This window comes from Sorex araneus, chromosome 4 (assembly GCF_027595985.1).
Source record: "Sorex araneus isolate mSorAra2 chromosome 4, mSorAra2.pri, whole genome shotgun sequence".
Lineage (NCBI taxonomy): Eukaryota > Metazoa > Chordata > Mammalia > Eulipotyphla > Soricidae > Sorex > Sorex araneus.
The window spans coordinates 163,516,166-163,536,300 of NC_073305.1; the positions used below are offsets into that span (position 1 = coordinate 163,516,166).

The 20,135-nt window shown below is 39.5% G+C and overlaps 1 protein-coding gene and 1 pseudogene across 1 annotated transcript; one reads left to right on the forward strand and one right to left on the reverse strand.

Moving 5' to 3' along the window:
* Positions 1 to 5,908: 5,908 nt before the first annotated feature.
* On the reverse strand, positions 5,909 to 15,567 carry IL22RA2 (interleukin 22 receptor subunit alpha 2). The gene is made up of 5 exons (XM_004609076.1): positions 15,507 to 15,567; positions 11,594 to 11,744; positions 8,014 to 8,192; positions 6,963 to 7,132; positions 5,909 to 6,058 (listed from the first exon to the last, which is right to left on the reverse strand). The coding sequence occupies exons 1-5, from the start codon at positions 15,565 to 15,567 to the stop codon at positions 5,909 to 5,911; spliced, it is 711 nt and encodes a 236-aa protein (XP_004609133.1).
* LOC101546974 (protein Mis18-beta-like) lies at positions 15,566 to 19,453 on the forward strand (annotated as a pseudogene).
* Positions 19,454 to 20,135: the final 682 nt, after the last annotated feature.

The window sequence follows — 20,135 nt, forward strand, 5'->3', positions numbered from 1 at the left end:
ACAAAATATGGGTACTGTTGGTACTGCTTATATTTGTCCATGAAAACAGCTATTTGCCAGCTACTTACTTGTCAGATCTTGTACCCATGTGCTTTTGTTCTAAAGGTCACCGTGTGTCTGTCACTATATTGATTGACATCTTAAAAGGACAAATATTCCTGAAGCTAACATAGAAAACTGACATTTTTTTTAGACCAACCAATGTACATTTAGGTTTTTGTTACTTTGACAATGAAAAAGAAAAGAAAATTATGTGGAAGACAGGATTTATGTTAAAAATGAAAAATAGTATGTCTTAAAAAAAGAATAATTTGTAACAGTTACTCAGATAAATGTGAAAAACTGATATTTTAAAAGGAATTTTGACCCAAAGGATTAAAGGAAATCCATGTGTACCAAAAAATATCCAGATTGTTTCTTTTTTTAAAATTTATTTTATTGAAACACCATGTGGAAAGATACAAAGTTCTCAGGCTTATGTCTCAGTTATACAATGCTCAAACACCCGTCCTTTCACCAGTGCCCACATTCCACCACCAAAAAAAGAAAAAAAAACCCAGTATACCTCCCACCCCCCCACCCACCAACCCCCCACCCCCCCGCATAACTGATAAATTTCACTTCCTTTTCTCTTTACCTTGATTACATTCCATATTTCAATACAAAACTCACTATTGTTGGATTTTCAACACAGAACTCACTATTCTTGTTGGAGTTTATCCCCAAAAAATACGGCCCTATTGACAAGGAAACATTTGATAATTAGTTTTCCACTGATGAGAATTAAGAGATATAAAGTATAGGTTTAGGATTTCTGTATTTTAGTAATTAAGTCCAGGGAGATTTAAGTTGGAAATTGCATCGTTTCCCTTCCTGGGGCAGCATGGGGCAAGCGCTTAGTTCACAGTCTGGAGACATGGCTGCAAGCACTCGCTGGGACCCCAAGTAATATAGCTGGCTCTGGATCCTGGTCGTTCAGCAGCAAAGCGGCTGTGCAAAGGCACGGCCACCTGGGTAGAATCTCGGCGGAGCTCGAGCCGGCACCGGCCCCCGGCCCGAGACTCAAAATATCCAGATTGTTTCTAAAGATTCTGTTTAAATGGAGCATAAGCTGTTCAATTAGATAGATAATGGATTCTGACTGGGATAAATCACAATTTTTCAGAGGCTCACTTGCAAAGTTGATGACTACCTGTTTTATAATAATCATGACTACCTTGCAGGCCAGGCTGAAGGTGAGAGATGAATAATGTATGTGCAAGTGCAGACTTGGGCAGCTTTAAGTCTTGAGATGGAGAATATATCCAAAGAAATGGTCAGTAATTTCCTCCACTCTCATAGCATGGAATACGGTATGGAACTGAGCTTGTTAATTGCCATTTGCTTGCCAGTTTTGATCAAGCAGGGCTTTATTCAGACTCTTCAAGAAACAGATGAGAATCCAATCCCTGTGGCCACAGCAAAGAGAACCTCTCCTCCAGGGAATCTTACTTTGAGCTTCTTGAAATAGCTCTAATTCCCTATCTTCCTGGAGAAATATAAGAATTGGGGAAGTTGTGTATGCTTCATTACTTAGCTATGTCCCCATATTTACTTATATTTTACCATTATTGATGTATTATACATTGTGTGTCCATTGGAATAGGAATCTTCCTTTGCTTTCATCACTCATATAGACAACCCTTCAATAGGCAAATGATTGGCATATTTAAATTACAAATATCTGATCCAACACAAGATAAAATAGGCTCATATGATCATAAAGCTCCCTATTTTCTCATAGTCTGCCCCTGGAAACACAGACACATGCATATGTAGACACGCACACACACACACACATACACACTAACTCGATCTTATTAGCGCTCTCTTCCTTCTTGTAAATGTAGTTAATTTTTTTTCACGTCCCTTATTTTCCTTTAAGAAAATCTGGGATTTCTAAATTTGACTTTCATCTAATAAGGGAAGGACAAATAATACCCATAAAATATTCTATTGGAGGAAGAAACTGTTATTCCAGAATAGCTCTGTTACGATGTCAGAATTATTCAAGAAACCTTCTTGGCTTGTCTCCATATCTCCATCTCTGTAAAGAATGGCTTCCTCTCTCCCACTGCCATAAAGCATAAAAAATTACAAGCAAAATACTCCTTCCTGTGCTTCTCATCCACCCTTCAAAATTTAAGTAGTTCTATTAACAACAGAAATATAGGTGTCTACTAAGAGAACCTTTATTCATTTATCCAACAAATAATGAGTATTAGATCCCTTTTAAATAAAAATGTAACAGATGTGAAAAAGATAGAGAAGTTGTCCTTCTAGGGAATGAGGGGAAGACAAAAACAAACAAGATAAATAAACTATACTGTGTGTCAGATGTTTTAAATACTATCGGGGAAATGAAGGGTAGAGAGAGTTCAGGATACATTTAAAATTTTAACTTGGCTGGAAAGAGAAACATTATTGATAGACAAAAGACCTATCAGTAAAGACCTGATCTAAGACAGTTATATTGAGGCATAACTAACAGGAAACAGCTGGAAAAAGACCCAGAACATTTGTATTTGAAGACCAAGAAAACAGTTCAGGCATCAAAGCAAAGTGAGTGTGGTGAGAATTAGGAAGGGAGGGAGGGAGGGAAGTCTGGGAAAGTATGGGAAGTGGAATCAAGTCACCCAGGGTACTGGACAGAATAATAATTTTGGTTTTAAGATTCATGAATGAAAAAAACTCACTGTATAGTTTACAACTGAAGTATGATAAAGAATCAAGGATCACCCTGGTTAGAGAAATTATACTGAAAAACAGTTGCATTTGTTTGTAATGTTTTAAGAAATGTTTTGAGAAACTGAGAAATGTTTTGTTTTTAAAGTTAGGTCCAGGGAGGAGACAAAGTTTGGGACCTGATAGTGTGTTGAGGTAGAGTTGTCTTTTGATCATAGGGCAAGAACTTTCTAGCGAGAACTTAATGGAAGTGTCAAAAGTCTTATTGGGATTTCATCTGGCTTATTTTATATCGCAGCCTTAAAAAAAAAAAAAACCTAGAGAACATCCTGACCCCTTGCCAGGCTGTCCTCACCGGAAGCAACTTGGAGGGGGGGCGAGTTGAGTTTCCCTCCCCACCCCAACAGAACCTCTGGCAACTAAAAACCTCCAGAACTGAACTGCACAGCCACGCTCAAGGCCACTCTCCACAGGCTGGGACAAGCCTCACCTATGAGGGAACTTGCAGAAAAACCCAGGTATGCGGGACCCGTGACCGAGATCTCCAAGCTCGCTCAGAATGGGACTAAGCCACCTCCTCCCAGCTCCTCAGTTTTCCAGTAGCTTGGCAGTCACACCCACAAGCTGCCCCCCTCCCCCGCAAATAATATCATCAACGGCTAAGATCCAAAGACTATGAAATAAAGTTCCCAGAAGAGAGCGACACAGAACCTCTTATACTCTAGCCCACTGATGTACCAAAAGTAGCACACATTGTTTGGATTTGACATACATGCTTGTAATCTCTTATACAAGGGCTTAAATGGCTCCAGAATGAAATACAACAACCACACATTTTCCTCTTATGGTGGTGGGAAAGTGCATGGTGGTGAGATTGCGGTTTGAATACTATCTGTAAGAGGCTATTGTGAACAACATTATAAAGATAAAATAAAATTAAAAACCCTCAAATAAACATTTAAATGTAAAGCTAAAAATCAAAATATTAATTGACATCATGCGACAGTATAGTCCTAATACAATAAAGAGTATGACAATTATAATTTTAACAGAATAGTTTATTGTCTAAATCATAGCTAAGTAACTCATCTAAGCATGAAAGTTTAGCAATACAAACATAAAAATTCCATTTGATTTAACCTAATAACATTCATAAAGCAAGCAAAACTATTTTTTAAATCAGGTTCAATGCAATTGAATTTCATAACCTCAAGTTCTATTGATCACACAAAATCCTTACTTCTCAGACACTCCCAAATAACAAAAAGCAAGAGATATAAGCAAAAATTACATAACCTAAATATAGAGATATAGCTATTTTTTCTATATTTATTGCTAAATTAATTTTTCTGACTGAATGGAAAAGCAGTCCTCTAGCTTTTGCTCTGTCCCTTATTGTTTTTCTAAATTCATCTATGAATAATTTTAGTCTATTTGTTATTTTGTGCAATTATATATGACCTAAAACATATTATACTTATTAAATCATATTTTAGAGAAATTTTCAACAAGATTAGCCACATACTCTCTAATATGTAGCTCTTCACACAAAAGACCCCCACCTTAATGCATGTATAAGTCTAAGGCTAAGTTTAAGAGAAAAAGCAGCATCTTCTGCTCATATTGGTCCTCAGGCTGTATACTTATATTAAGAGGCAGGAGAGCCACTAGATCTTTGGGAGGACTTTCACTGACCTTATAATCTCTGCTAGCAATTGTCTCGCACCCTTATTAGCACACTGTTTGCTTTAAATGTCAAACTATCTTTTCTATCTATCCCCCCACCTCCATCCCATGTCCTCAATATAACTGTCATTCACATGATCTTGGTATATAGAGATCATGAAAGTCCTAAGGAAAAAGACCCTTGGCCAGAAGGGCCAATTAATTCACATGACTTGGAGTTAAGGTTTCTTTTATACTTAGTTGCTGGCAAATATTACATCTGATTTTGAGAATAAGGATATACCTTTCTAAGGCAATAATTAAAAATGAATACGTGGGTGGGAATTGGCTCAGTGATAGAGCACTTACTCTGCATGTGCAAAGCACTGAGTTCAACTAGTAGCATGGCATGATCTCCTGAGCACCACCAAGTTGGAACTCAAGCACCCAGCTGGAAGTAGAGACCAAGTTACAGCCAGATGTGGCCCCCAAACCAACAGTCAACCAACTAATTAACCAACAAAACTAAACTAAAATTTAAAAAGAAAAATTAAGGTTCATAGGGGTGAGTTACATGAAGGAAATTCTATTTCAAATGTATCTTCAGATATTTAGATAGTATTGCTGATATCTTTATCTACATATTAATCTGTGAACCATGAAGTTTTTCAAATGCTGTTATTTATCCTAAACAGAACTTGAAAGAAAACAATGATTTATTAGAAATAGTTCATGGTAGAAAATAAATGCGTGAGGGCTGGAGTGATAGTACAGAAGGTAGGGTATTTGCCTTGCATACTGCTGACCAGTGCACCACATATGGACCCTGAGCACCATTAAGAGTGATCCCTGAGCACAGAGCCAGGAGAAGGTGTTGAGCACTGCTAGCCACCAAAGAAACAAACAAAAAAAAAACAGAAAAATCCAAAATAAAACAAATAACCAAGCAAAAAAGCAACCAAACATGCAAAGCATTTATTTGAGCCCATGAGCAATCTCGCTGTCCCACTTTTTTTTTGGGGGGGCGGGTCACACACAGTGATGCCCAAGGGTTCCTCCTGGCTTTGCACTCAGGAATTACTCCTGGTGGTGCTCAGAGGACCATATGGAATGTTGGGGATTGAACCCGGGTTAGCCGCATGCAAGGCAAATGCCCTCCCCACTGTAGTATGGCTCCAGCCTCTATCCCACTTCTTTGATTCTTAAAGTTTGATTTAGCTACCTAAAACAAAGATTATTCTTAGGTATGTAGCATTCAAAAATTATTGTATTTTACACAACTTTTTACTCTGTCTTCTTCAAACACTATTGTTTTTGCAGGACTACTGTTTACATTTTTCTTACAAGTGAAATATAAAGAAAGAAAGAGGAATAGATAAGCAAAAATGTTATAAAAGCATAGTGGAGAATATTACTTTAAGAAAATATAAATGTAGGTTCCAATAAGATCATTCAATCAAGAACCCTTCCACTCCCAGAGCACTTTTTGTTTCTAGATGGTGGAGTATTCCAGACCACTTCAAGAAATTTCCACACATCTCTTTTCACTTCTCTGGCTTCTTCTGCCAAACATCGGCTGATACATTTCAGCGACTACACAGAAGGTTTGGTGGGGTGTTAGAGACTCAATTTCAGCAATCTTCTGAGTTCCTTCATATACCATTTTTTCCTGGACACAAGAGAGAATAAAGAGATGATAAATTGTTCTCAATGAGTCACTGATTTGCTCCATTTTTATTAGAAAGGACATGTAGTACAGTAGAAGATGGGTTACAGTTTCTTCTCAGGAGTATCTTCCTGGTCCAGAGACTTAGATCACAGAGACAGTCATGACTTGATAGGTGACATATAAATTCCCCCTGAGGCTTGCTAATAGACAGACACATGATCAGTCTCTTTTTCAGGAATTCAAACTACAGTATGGAGACTAGAGTAGACTTGGATGAAACTATAGATCTAGAGCATTGGCCACACAGAGCACAACTGATTGGAACTCCTATCTTCTATCTTCTCCATTTTTCTTTTCCAATCATTCCAGAATCTGGCAGCATTTTGTTTACTATAGCTGTTTATCTTTAATATTGTTTGTTATTTCTAGAATAATGTCAGCTAGTTGCAATGAGTCCTATCCATTTCAGTCAAAGTAACCAAGATCTTCTCTTCAATGGACACCAGTGAACCACTTAGCTAAGATCAAGGTACTAATGGTGTATTCTAATATCAAAGACAATTTCCCACAAATATATATTATGCTGTAATCCAAAGACAACTTAAAATAAGGTTCAAAAAATTAAATGTTGTGGCTGTCAAGTAAAATTAAATCACATTAATTTCTTCATTAGACATGCAGAGGACATGTGGAGATAAAATGAAAAAAGAAGATAAAAACAAACATACACAGGCACACAAAAATTCTGATACAAACACCAAATTCTAGTTGTTTCTCTATCAGGGGAAAAGTGAGAACAAATTGAAAAAGGTAAGGAAGCAAAAGAGGAAGTAGTGGAAAGATAGATATCATATGACTAAAGAACAAAAGAAAGAATTAGGCACATCTGTTATTCTGAACTTACCTTTCCCAGGGACATATTAGTTATAAATACTCGATATACTAGTTCATAGTAATCCTCCATTGTCATACTATTCTCTCTGGGTGCTTTACCAGGTAAATTTGGAGCACAGAGACTCACCAACAAAGACTGGTTACCTTGTGTTACATTCATGGATGGAGAGTCTATTTTTGCTGGTAAAAGAGAAGAAAGCATTGACAAATTATTTTAAAATGTAATGTTTCAGTGGATATGCACAATAACATCACTGTTAAACTCAGAAATCCAGCAAAAATACTATAAAAAGATTCCATTCAGGGCAAAGCACAAGAAAGGAAAGGCATGAACCAGGATCATCATGATATATTTAACAAGATCAGCTCCAATTTAACTATTTCATTATTCTAGGTACATGTGAATGTAAAGTGAAGAGTATCTTTGAAAAAGTTACTCAAAAAAGCTAGTGGATATGGAATTTCAGAAGACTAGAATAAATGAAACAAAATTGAAAATGTTTCCTTTATAATTTACATTTTAGATTACATATGTATTTATATATAATATTTTATTCTGTAATTATGACAAGGTTAGGAGAAGAAAACATGTCTTTGGCAATTGGATATGAGAGCACTTTTTGGTTTTCCCTTTGGGAGAGGTACTTAATAGTTTCAATTTCCATAATAAGTAATTATTTAGAGAGATTTTCAGAAACTTAACCACCAGGTTTAGGAAGGATAATGAACCTCTTTTTTTTTTTTACTATATAAAAACAATCCTTTTTTCTAGGCAGTAATGACCTGGTAGAAGATAGAGAACCAGCTCTGCATTCAGAAGAATTTGAACTCTAACTTATGTTACATTGACTGGGAGAGCACAGGAAACTAAGTCTACTGTGTCTTGTTTTTCAAAGCTGTTAAGTGGGGCTGGGGAAAGTTGTGCATTATTCTGAGGATTAGGTCCAAAATGAGACGGTAGTGGAAACCCAAGCAAAGAACAGGACCTGGAAGTCATCCAAGTTCTATGAGAGCTATTCAAAGGCAAATAGAACAAGTGGAAATAAATTCCATATACTCACTTTTCCAACGGGGAATAAATCGTTCTGTGATCACCCAGTCTGAGAGCCTCCCAGTGTAGTTCACCCTCACCCTCCCATAATAAGCTTCTTGTATAAGTGAAGTCTCAGTTGTAAGGTCACAAAAGAGTTGTTGAGTATTGCTACAGTTTTCTTTATTTATCCATGATCCCTCTCCATATCTATAGAAAGGAAAAGACAAAAATCCGAGTTCCTTTTTTTTTCATCAAAAGTGTTTAGTTTTTTTCCAGCCTATTAATTTTTCAGATTGGCTGAAATTTATACTCAAGTATCACTACACTGGACAGTTGGTGGCTCTAATTATTGTGTCCACTGCCCCCCTTCACTAACTCATTGTAATACGGTGATTCTGAGAAGTTACCACCACTTTTCATGTCAGACGATGCTTACCCAACACAAATGATAGATTTCCTTATAGGAAATTAAAAACAGCACTAGGGTTATAGGCGGATTTCTTTAATTAGAGAATGCAAGAAATGGAGAAAAGTCATTAAAAATAGGGTGGTGATGTTTTAAAGAGGGGAGGCCCTGATCTTGGTCCCAGAGTATAGTGAGGAAAAGGAAAGAAAGAATGGAAGGGTGGGGGGAGAAGAGACAGATGAAAAGCAACTGGGGCCAGGTCAGGGGAGTCAGGGGAGTCAGGCACAAAGGTGGTTTAAGGAATGACAGAGTAAAATATTCAAACCACGGGGTCAACAACAATGAAATCAAGAGGCCCAAATTTTTACAAGCATATTTAGAAAGTGCCTGTAAAGAGGGCAAGATAGAGGCAGGGGGGCATGTGGGGCATATGGCGGGGGCAAATGAACCTTGGAACATTTGTGGAAGGAAGTTGACACTGGTGGTGAGATTGTTGCTGCAATATTGTATATCTAAAACTCAACTTGGTAAATGAATAACTTGGTAAATTACAGTGCTTTAATAAAAAATTTGGAAAAAATGTTTGGAAAAATAAGGTAGTGAGTCAAAGAGGCAGGTAAGATGATTTACAGTGATTGATCACCAATTACATATTTGATCAACAGATGATGATATAATTAACATCTTGATACACTGATAGTATAATCACTGTATCACTGTATCACTGTCATCCCACTGCTCATCGATTTGCTCAAGCGGGCACCAGTAACGTCTCCATTATGAGACTTCTTGTTACTGTTTTTGGCATATCGAATATGCCACGGGGAGCTGCCAGGCTCTGCCGTGCGGGTGAGACACTCTCAGTGGCTTGCCAGGCTCTCTGAGAGGGGCAAAGGAATCGAACTTGGGTCAGCCAAGTGCAAGGCAAACGCTCTACCCACTGTAGTTGCAAATCAGAGAAAATGCATCAAGATGATTGAGAGAAAAGAGCTGGCTTCTAAAATATTTTGTTGAAGGGTTAGAAGTATAGCTATCTGTCATATAAAGAGGAATATGGGTAATGTCTGTATTCAGTGAACTACATCATGACAATAGTTTCATCAAATCAAAAGAGACAAGTAAAAAGAACCAACAAATAATATTGAATATAATTTGATATTTTAAATTACTATTGATGGTTCATTGTATTTGCTAGCTAAATTTAGCTGTAATGACTGGTTTCTTTTTGCTTGTGATATTTTACTAAAGTTTGTCCTTTCCCAAATGGCAGATTTAATAACAGAGCACAGGAAATAGATTTGAACTGAAGTGAAGAATATCAAAACTTTAAGTATCCATTGTCTTGTTGAAATATCACATATATAGGAATGATGCAAATATTCAGAATTACATAGAAATCTAGGAATCTCATTATGAAAATAATTACAAGAATGAATCTTTCATGGGGCCTAAAGGATTGGTTTCATAGTAGAACATCTAATCCTATGCCTATGTTTAACCACAAGTAGGCTAACTTTGGCCTCATTTTTTACTATCTAAGGGAGCTAGGCAAAAACATATTATAATCCCTATTTATTATAAGAATTTCAACTCTACAAGCTTTTGTGTGGAATGGAGAAATATTGATTACAAAAATTTTCAAAGTTTACACTTGGTACACAAAACAAACAGAGAAAAAAGTGGCTGAAGATTGAGAAAGTTCTGGTGATAGTCCGAATTTAGTGAGTGGCTAATTAATGAGAAAATCTCATCTTGTGACCTACCCTATGCATGAAAGATAGGGATTAATTTCTAGAATAAAATTTACTATTTTTATTCATAGTTGTAACTGAATTTCTTGTGAAAAATCATGAAAGGTAAACTTAAATATCTCCTTCCTCATGTTCAGCTAGCATCTCGTTGGGTAAAAGAATAAGAAGTCTAAGAAAAAGCTCAGGAAATGTCTGAGTCAGGAAACCTGCCATTTGCTACCAGGAGCTTCTCTTCCCAGGCATCCATGCAGGAAAGGCATTGATTATATCAGTCTTGGCAATAATCCACAAGAAATAGCTCAAAAATCATAGAAGAGGAACAAGCATCAACACATTCTAATTTGTGATTTTACTCAATTTTGAGAATAGCTTTCTAAGTGTTTCAAATTAATTTTAATTTTCTAAAATTCCACTCTGGATATATAGTATGGGGTTAAGATGTTTGCCTAGCTTAAAGTAGACCCCAGTTTAACTCCTGGCACCACATGTGGTCTTTCAGGTACCAGCAGGGGTATCCCTAAGCACAGAGCCAGAAGTAAATCCTGAGCACCAGTGAATATGTCCCCCACCAGCCAAGCAAACAAAAAACTCATTCTTAAAAAAAATGACCTTTAAATTAAAAACAAATTGCATAGCTGTAAGATAAGCAGAAATGATAGTTTATTGTAATATAGATGGGCATTTTTATGTTAAGAAGAATAAGTCAACAGGAGAAGAACAAATACTGAATAATTTCATTCACCTGTGGAATATAGACAATAACAAACAATGACAAACCTTTAGCCTTAGATTGCAAAGCTTATTAACAAACAATAAGGGAAAGACATGTGTGAGGAAAAGAACATTGAACTAGATGTGACATAAGGACAGTGGAGGAGAGTCATGGACACTTTGGTGGTGGTGGGGTGCAGTAACTATGCATCAATAATATAAACTTTAGTGCTAGTGTTACCATCTTTATAAGCTTTAATTGAAATTATTAATTAAAGAATAAATATTTCACACAGTGCTGGGGATATAGCTCGGCAGCCTTGTATTATGGGATCCTGGGTTTAATTCCTGACACCACACAGCATATACACATATATACATATGCAGAGATATACAGATATTACACACACTCATCTCTGTGACACTATTACTCAAATATCAGTATTGTCAATTTAATTGATTACTGCGTGTGAAATAAGTTGCTTTCAATATTTACTTAACATCTATATATTGAGAGCACACTGGGCACCAGGTTCTGGCTTAACCTGCAAGAACTTTGTACTGGGTCTTTCTGGGACGAACTTTCTTCCAAAAACACAGAACATCATTATGCATTTTGTGTCACCATACTGACTTCAAGGGAGAAAAGATGTTCTTATCTCTACTATGATTTTTATCAACCCCTTTGGTGGAATCTCAGCAAACATCTATTTAAGCTGGAGGAAGCTTAAGTTACTTACATTTTATACTGCACAGTATAGAAAATGCTGCTCGAGAAACTGCTGTTGAAGGTACAAGCTCTCCCAGGCTGCCAGTGCAAAATGTTGTGGAAATTTCTGGACTTAAAATGTACTTTTTGAGGTTTCAGAGACTCACATTTTAGCTGAGTTTCTAATAATAGCAAGAGAAGGAAAATTACTCACCCTGGATAGGAGTACTATCCTTATTAGCAATATATATTTCTGTGTAAATCTTCAAGATTCCCTGAAACTGTCACTCTAAGTGCAGATGGCAGAAGTAGAGCTAAGAAATCAACATTTTGAATCTCCAATGTTCTGACATTCCTGATAAACTTTCAGAATATCATGTTTTAGACAATACCAACATATACAGCAGTTTCCTGCACCATTCCCAAGCTATAGAGAAGTAAATGGCAGTAAAAAATACTTTTATTCATCATTTCCCTGATGGAGATGAAAAGTAATGGCTGATAGCAAAGACCTTTGCCAGGGCCACTTTCCCACCTTCACAGGACTCTGCATGACCACTGTCATTGACCACTAGCCTGAGGCAACGTTGTGCTACGGACTAGTTCTTCCCAGGACCTGAATCCAGCAATGGGTTCCTCCTTTTTTGGGGGTCTTACTCAACCTCTGAAGTCTGGTCGGTATCCTCTTCCTCTGTCCGTGGACCTGCTCTTACTTCATGTTAACTTTTGCTGGCCCACTCTTGACTCTACTTCATGTTAACTCTCATGTTAACTTACTTCATGTTAACTTTTGCTGGCCTACTCAACCTGCCTGCATCCTGGCTCCTGACGCCCTCCTTATGAAATTGTTCAGATGCTCTGGTCCATGCTGTGGGCAGACACATGCCGTGCATGAATGATTCAGTCATGAGGTCTAATGCTCCAAAGAAGGGTCTCTATAGCAATCAGGGCAGAAGAGAGGATCATTTTATACTGCCTTTTCCCAACTTTCTTCCTTGGATCAATGTGGGTAGCCCATTTCCACCTATATTTAGTCCCATGTGTATAAAAAATTCTAATATTTTATCTGAAAGAAATCTAAATATGTCACCCCCAAAGATGATTGTGACATAAAAAACATTTTTTAAGATAAAGATGATTAAGAGCAAAGTCAGGGAAAGTTCTTTCCCTCCCCACTTTTCTGTCTTAAGGCAGAATATAAATTCTCTTCCTATTGAAGATAAGACTCTTAACAGCCCACAAATGACAATGGCAGAATCTACCAACAAACCCTACTTCCAAATATTTACCTGCCTAAAATCTGTTGCTTTAGAACAGTGCTTTTCTCTGTCTTGTAATGTCCTTGCAAATATGTGAAAAATAGATCTTCCTTGTTTGAAGATGTCTAATAAGCTGGAATCCTGAACCACCACTTTGTGTTTATTTTCCCACATAATTTCCGCTGTATGTGTTAATAAGCTCAGTCTTGGCTTATAGACAGATTGCTTGAGGAGCTGAGTGCATGCTTGCATGAAGAAAGCCCAAGTTCACCCCTACTCCCTCCAGGAGCAGGGACAGAGCCCACAACATAGAGCTGGAAACTGCTCCCTTGTACTGAGAGTTGTGCCCTGTCCAGCACACACACACAAAAAAATTCACTTGCCAATCTCTTGTAAATCTTGTTGAGGAGGCCCTGCTGAAAACCCAATGTGAGGAGAGTAAGGCTTTGCCTCCCTGACAAGAACAAAATTTCTGATATGGGATAGGAAGCTGGACAGAGAAGGACCAAGAGGGCTGTCCTCTGACTTCTCCTTGCCCTCACCGTCCACCATCCACAGTGGCCTCCTGCTCTGCTCCACCATGCTGTGTGGGTCCCATTGAGCATCTCTGCAATTCTTTCTCCCTTTCTGTGTAACACAGCTCTAAACTTTCATATACCTCATTTCTTCACCTTCTTTAGTCTTTGCTCAAATATTATTGAGACAAATATTACTGAAACAGAAACAAAGAGTCCCAAGCCCGTGACTTCAGCTCTTAAGTGTCAAGATTTATATTAAATGACCTATGTTGCTTCCTGGGATTTATAAATTCATATTAGTGTACCACTATATATATATACATATATATACTAGTGTTACTACTATTAGATATTAATGTTTTTATTCTGGGCCTCCTGCAAGTGTATCAAATGGTGGTACATACTTGCAGAATTGATGCTACCATTGATTTTACTCATCGGAATCACTACCTGATTAATAACAATGAAAAAACACCTTCAGGCTGGAGCGATAGTACAGTGGGTAGGGCATTTGGCTTGCATGTGGTCATGCAGCCACCTCTGCTTTTTTCTCTAGCACAAGATATGTCCTCTGAGCACTGTTAATGTTCACTCATGAGCATAGGGCTGAGAACAACCCATGATCACTGTGTGAACCTTAACCACTCGGCTTCTCCAGACAAAAAAGGCTCTGCTTAGAATTGATTTACTACCCATAGGATAGATCGTTCGCATCAGTGTCCATGGGTTTCTCCTTTTATTTTCTAACACCACCACTGCTATCAGCGACACATCAGTGGACATTTCCCTGCTTTAACTCACTTAATTTCCCTAGCATCCTTTAGTCAAAAATGGTCTGGTTGGTATTTCCATTTCCAGAATGAGAAATTTAAGACTCGTTGAGGTGGAGGAACTTGCCCAGAGGCAAGTGAAACTGAACTGACTCCAGAGCCTGCCTCTCGCCAAGTACAAAAAAAAAAAACAAAAAACAAGAGCAAAAGCCTTGGGAGTGAGAAGCTGGCAGAGAAAACATCTTAGGGGCTGAGCACTTTCCTCCTCTTTTGTCTTTCCCCCTCCCCATTCCTTTCCCTGGCTAGCAGCCATTAACCATAGAACACAGGTGAATGTTAAACATTTATTGGGAAGTATGTACAAATCTTTCCATCTTAGGTCATCCTCACAAACACCAAATCTGACAGGAATTTTATTATTATGTACTATAAATAGGGAAGCTCAGAATTAAAGTACATTTCCGCCAAGATTCCCAGCATGGTAAGATGAAAAATCAAGGCATTTTGGTAGGACTTCAGTTCTGCCATTGTATGCTATGTCCAAGGGTGGAAAGAGAGCCAGAGAGATATCATAGGTGTCAGGACACTTATCTTGCATATGGCACACCTCATTTGATCACGGGGACCACATTTGGTCCCCTGAGCACTGCCAGGGTGATCCCTAAGCAAAGAGCCAGGCATAAGCTCTGAGAACATCTAGGTATGACTCAAAACTCAGCCTATCCCCTTCCGCACCCCCATCGCCCCCCCAACCAAAAAAAAGCAAGGATTAAAGGTATAGTTTCCTAAAGTCCCTACGTTTATGAGAATGATTGTTTTATTTTATTAGTCTCTGAGCAACTACATCATCTCAGGGACATGAGCCCTCATACTGAGAGGTGCCAATCTATTAACTGGGGTTCTAACAGTTTTGTGCAGAGCTGTATTGGGATGACACAGTAATCTCTGCTTTTTTACTGCCAAAGGAGAATTCTCACACATTGTGTATAACCCCTATGCTGTGCCAGGTACTGCTCAAAATGATTGGCAAATACTAACGAACTTAATCCTCAATTATTTATAATCCCTATTCTATTGATGAGAAAATTGGGGCAAGGAGGGGATCAGCCACTTTCCCAGCATTTCCTTGATTGTAAATTGGCAGATGAAATCCAGGCAGAAATATGGGCATACGTTTGTCCTGCAGAAAGTTCCCTGCCCCTGCTGGAGTGCTTTCTCCTTAGTTGCTGTTCATAAATCCTATGGAAACTGCTCTTTAATGGGTTCTCGCCATTTAGTGGCAGAAGAAAGTTCAAACTTGTCAAAGCTCAGAACAGCCCTAGGTGCTGTTCCCACAGTCCCCTGGGCAGACGCACAGGGTAAAGCTGTGAATAATTAAAAGGAAATGAAATACTTACCTGCCACACCAGCCAGGGAGAAACTGAAGAGGAAGCCTAGAAAATAAAGCTTGAGCATCATGGTTGCAAGTGTGACTGCTCAGACAGCAAAGTCTCTCAAGGAGAGGGAAGCTCAGAAACAAGCCAGATCCTTTTTATTTGGGGGGGATGGGGGCCACGCCTGCTGGTTTTCAGGAGTACATGTGATACCTGATTATCAAATCAGAGCTCCTGTATGCAAAACATATGCCCCAACCCTTAGAGCAATCTCTCTGGTTCAGAATTCTTATAGCTTTGTGGCTTTAACCACCATTCCTTTCTTAAAACAGAACCTTAGGCACCTAAAGTGTTGAAAAATGGGCTGGAGAGATAACTCAGTGGGCAGAACACATGCTTTGCATACAGTGTACTTGGATTTTAACCCTGCCACCAAATGTGACACTCGACAGGGACAAATGGAAACGTTACTGGCGAGCAAATCGAGGATCAACGGGATGACAAGTGATACAGTGATACACCAAATGTATCTCTGAGCACCTCGTGGGGTGTTCTCTAAGCACAGACCTGCAAATAGTTCCTGAGTACCACCAGTTTTGACCCCCCAAATAATAAATAAATAAATAAATGCATAAATAAAATGAGCGTCAGAATCACCTCAATTTTTTTTTTCTGTGACATTTGATGTGAAAACTTGTTTTAGTTGGGATAAAGTTCCTTAACTATGACAAGGCAAAACACTGAGGTTGGCAGACTAAAAGGAAGGAAGGGCAATGTGTTCAAAAGTGGATGAATGACATGAAAGGGAATCTTTTCACAGGAGGCAGAGAGACTGCCAGTAACTAGAACTTTACAGAAAGACTTCTGTAAACCTCTGCAACTGCAGGTCTCAGCGCCATTGGCAGTGGTTTCAGAAGGTGGGCATTCTAATCAATTCTCCCTGTTCTTCCCATTCTGGAAGGTCCCTGGCTAACCTCCATCGTATATCTTACATCTACTACACTCTATGGCTCAATACACACCCCCTGCCTTTCTTATTCCTACATTATGATGGCCTGGGTCTCAATCAACTGTCATCTTTTTCATTCCCACTCTTACTTTCCACTAATCTAACACCAATCTGAGCCTGTCAAATGAAATGGCACCTCAAAACAATAAGTGTAGAGAACAATCACTGTAAGTTTTATTAGATCTTTTTCATATCTTCTTTGAAGTTTGATAGAACTAGGTTAGCTGTGTCTTACTATCATTTATTGTCATATTTCTGAAGAAGATTTTTTAAAACATGTTGTTAGAGGCACTAAAATAATACGTTATTTGTGAGTTCAAATTGGGGGTGTGCAAGGCATTCCGTGGCCGAGAACCACCTCTTCTAGTCTCCAGCAGAGGAACAAAGAGAAAGGGGACCACAGACTGATGGTCAAAATGACCTGTTTAATGTAGAGCCGTTAGCATACTTACAGAACACCTGAGGGAGTTGAGGTATAGGACTGCACATAGGTGTGATTGATCATTTAAAACATTTCAGCAGAGGCAATTCCCCTGGGTGGATTAACTCAAGGAGATGCTCTATCTTCCAGGGACATCTATATTTCTTTTCTCTTTTCTTATACTTGTACATATTAAATAATTAAGTTTACTTCTTATTAATACTTGCAGTTATTTGGATAAACACAGTAAGAGATATAGATCCCAAAATGTAGTTCTCTGAGCTTTGAGGGAAAGACTGCTGGGCTTCTTCCATAAATTCCAGACCAGGTCCTCAGACAGGTTTAGCCCCTCCTTTCCCATGGGGGTCCTATCTCTTAAGTTATAATGGCTTGTATCAAGAACATGCTTTTATACTTTCTAGACTGTCCCAGAGGAGACTTGCTATTAGCTCTGTGTGTGTGTGTGTGTGTGTGTGTGTTTGGCTTTTCAAGTTTGCTCAGGAGGCCTGGTGATCCTCCAATTGGGCGGGGGGGGGGAGGGGGGTCAATGCAATGTCCCAGGACACAATACATCTTGGGTCCTGTTGTTCTGAGCATCTGGGCAATCCCAGCAGTGCTGGGGATCTTCAGGACCACATATAGTAGAACTCAGAGGCCTCCAAGGCTGCACCCAGCAATGCTTGGGGGATCATGTGGTACTGGAATCAAATTTAAGTTGGGCACACAGTACATATGTGCCTTGCCATTGTCTACTTTCCCTAAGCTCGTAGGATATATTGCTTTCTGGTTTTGTTTTAGTTTTAGGGGGGCACAATAATGGTGCTCAGGACTTACTAATAGCTCTGTGCTCAGGGATCATTCCTGCTCAGGGGACAAGTACAGTACCTGGGATTGATCTGGGTTCAGCTGTATGCAAGGCAAGAACACCTAAATTATAGTTCAATGTCTCTAGTCCCTAGATTTAATTCTTCACACTTAGTGGAAAACTGTGGCAGGTTTATGGAACTGCTGCATGGTACACCATCCCTACAGAGTTCCTCTATTTCTTATTAGTGCCATTACAATTGTTCTTTATGGATATCGAGGTTGATTTTTCCCTCTCTGAGGAGTGTGAAGTAGCATCTTGTAGAAGTTGCTTTTATAAAGCCCAAAAGGTACATGAAAAAATGCTCTACAAGCAAAAGGGAATGCCCTGCCACAGAGATGTGGTGGGGTGGAGGGGATGGGGTGAGGGTGGTGAGAGGGATGCTGGGACTTTTGGTGGTGGAAAATGGGCACTGGTGGAGGGATGGATACTCAATCATTGTATGACAGAAAAGCAAGCACGAAAGTTTGTAAGTCTGTAACTGTACCTTACGGTGATTCACTAATAAAAAAAGTTTTTGAAATGTGCTACATAACTAATTATCAAGAATATGCAAATCAAAACAACAATGAGATATCAACTCACACCACAGAGACAGGCACACATCAAAAAGAACAAGAACAACAAATGGTGGCGCAGATGCTTGGAGAATGGGACTCTCTTTCATTGTTGGTAGGAATGCCCACTGATCCAACATTTTTACATGATGGGCATTCCGGCATTCTTCAAAAAGCTAGAAATTGAACTTCCATATGACCCAGCAATACCATATTGGGAATATACCCAGGGGACCCAAAAACACACAGTAAAAATGTCATCTGCACTTCTGTGTTCTTTACACAACAGCCAGAATCTGGAAACAACCTGAGTGCCAGAGAACAAACCACTGGATAAAGAAACTACAGTCAATCTACACAATGAAATACTAAGTAGTCACCAGGAAAAATTTAGTCATGAATTTTTATAAAAGGATGGACAGGCGGTCCCATCCGGGCTGCTGCGCTCTCGCCGGGCAGCGTCTCCGAGGGGTGGCTCGAGTGGCAGTGCTCAGAAGGCGGTCGAGGAACCCTCTTTCAAGACTTCCATGGAATGGGACACCCAGGTGTGAAAGGATTGTCGCTGCTCGGCCCCGCAGGGCTGAGGCCCGAGGAGCGAGGAGCCGCTGTCCGGCGCGCGGTTGCCTTGGTTGGTGGCTGCAGCCCGAGCTGTGCGCGGTGTTCCAGTGCGCGCGCTGCCACGCGGTGCTCGCCGATTCGGTGCACCTCGCCTGGAACCTGACTCCCACCCTGGACGCAGTGGTCTTCTCCAGAGTCACCAACAACGTGGTTTGGGAAGAGCCTTTTCTAGTGGGCATCGATGGCTTGCTCAAAGGCAGCACTTACAACCTTTTATTCTGTTGTTCCTGTGAAGTTCCCGTTGGCTTTCATCTATATTTAACCCATGCTGCCATGGCTGCCTTAAGAGGCCACTTTTGCCTTTCCAGTGACAAAATGATGTGCTATCTCTTGTCAACAAAAGCCATAATGCCTGTGTCCAAGATGGAGATTCACAATGTCCCTGTCGAACAGAAGGTGTTGGAGCTCAAAGAGAAGATAATGTTAACACATGTCCGCTTAAGTTCACTGATGAAGATTCGGAAAGACATGGCTCCTGCTAAGTCCAAGACAGAAAACTGACCCAGGATCAAGAGCCTGAGTATGAGGGTCAGGACACTGCTGTCTGTCCTTTCGGCTGGAACTACTATCTTCCAGTAAATCGTGAAAATGACCAACACAAAGGGAAAGAAGAGGGGCACCCGCTACACGTTCTCTAAATCTTTTAGAAAGCATGGAGTTCCTTTGGCAACGTTCATGCAGATATATAAGGATGGTGATATCGTAGACATAAAGGGAATGGGCACTGTCCAAAAAAGAATGCCCCACAGATGTTAGCAGGGCAGAGCTGGATGGGTCTACAGTGTTACCCAGCATGCTGTTGGCATGTTAACAAACAAGTCAAGAACAAGATTCTTGCCAAGAGAATTAATGTTCATATTGAGCTTTATTAAGCACTCTTAAGAATTGAGACGACTTTCTGAAACGGGTGAAGGAAAATGGTCAGAAAAACAAGGAAGTCAAAGAGACGTGGGTTCAACTGAAGTGCCAGCTTGCTCCAAGCAGAGAAGCACATTTTGTAAGAACCAGTGGGAAGGAGCCTGAGCTGCCCGAGCCCATTCCCTAGGAACTCGTGGCAGGAGAGGTGTTTGTTTAGAAATAAGGGGACTCCTGGACTATTTTGTTAAAAAGAAAAAGAAAAAGGAACATGCTGTCAGTGAACCAGTGCTGCTGGATTCTTCTAGAGGATCCCCCTCAAAATAAG

What these genes read in the sequence shown, in the direction of transcription:
- IL22RA2 (XM_004609076.1), bottom strand. Translation starts at nt 15,567, where the DNA reads ATGATGCTCAAGCTTTATTTTCTAGGCTTCCTCTTCAGTTTCTCCCTG. An exon ending in CTCCCTGGCTGGTGTGGCAG is followed by an intron (nt 11,745 to 15,506) that starts GTAAGTATTTCA and finishes TGCTATTATTAG; the next exon opens with AAACTCAGCTAAAATGTGAG. An exon ending in CTAATATGTCCCTGGGAAAG is followed by an intron (nt 6,059 to 6,962) that starts GTAAGTTCAGAA and finishes TCTTGTGTCCAG; the next exon opens with GAAAAAATGGTATATGAAGG.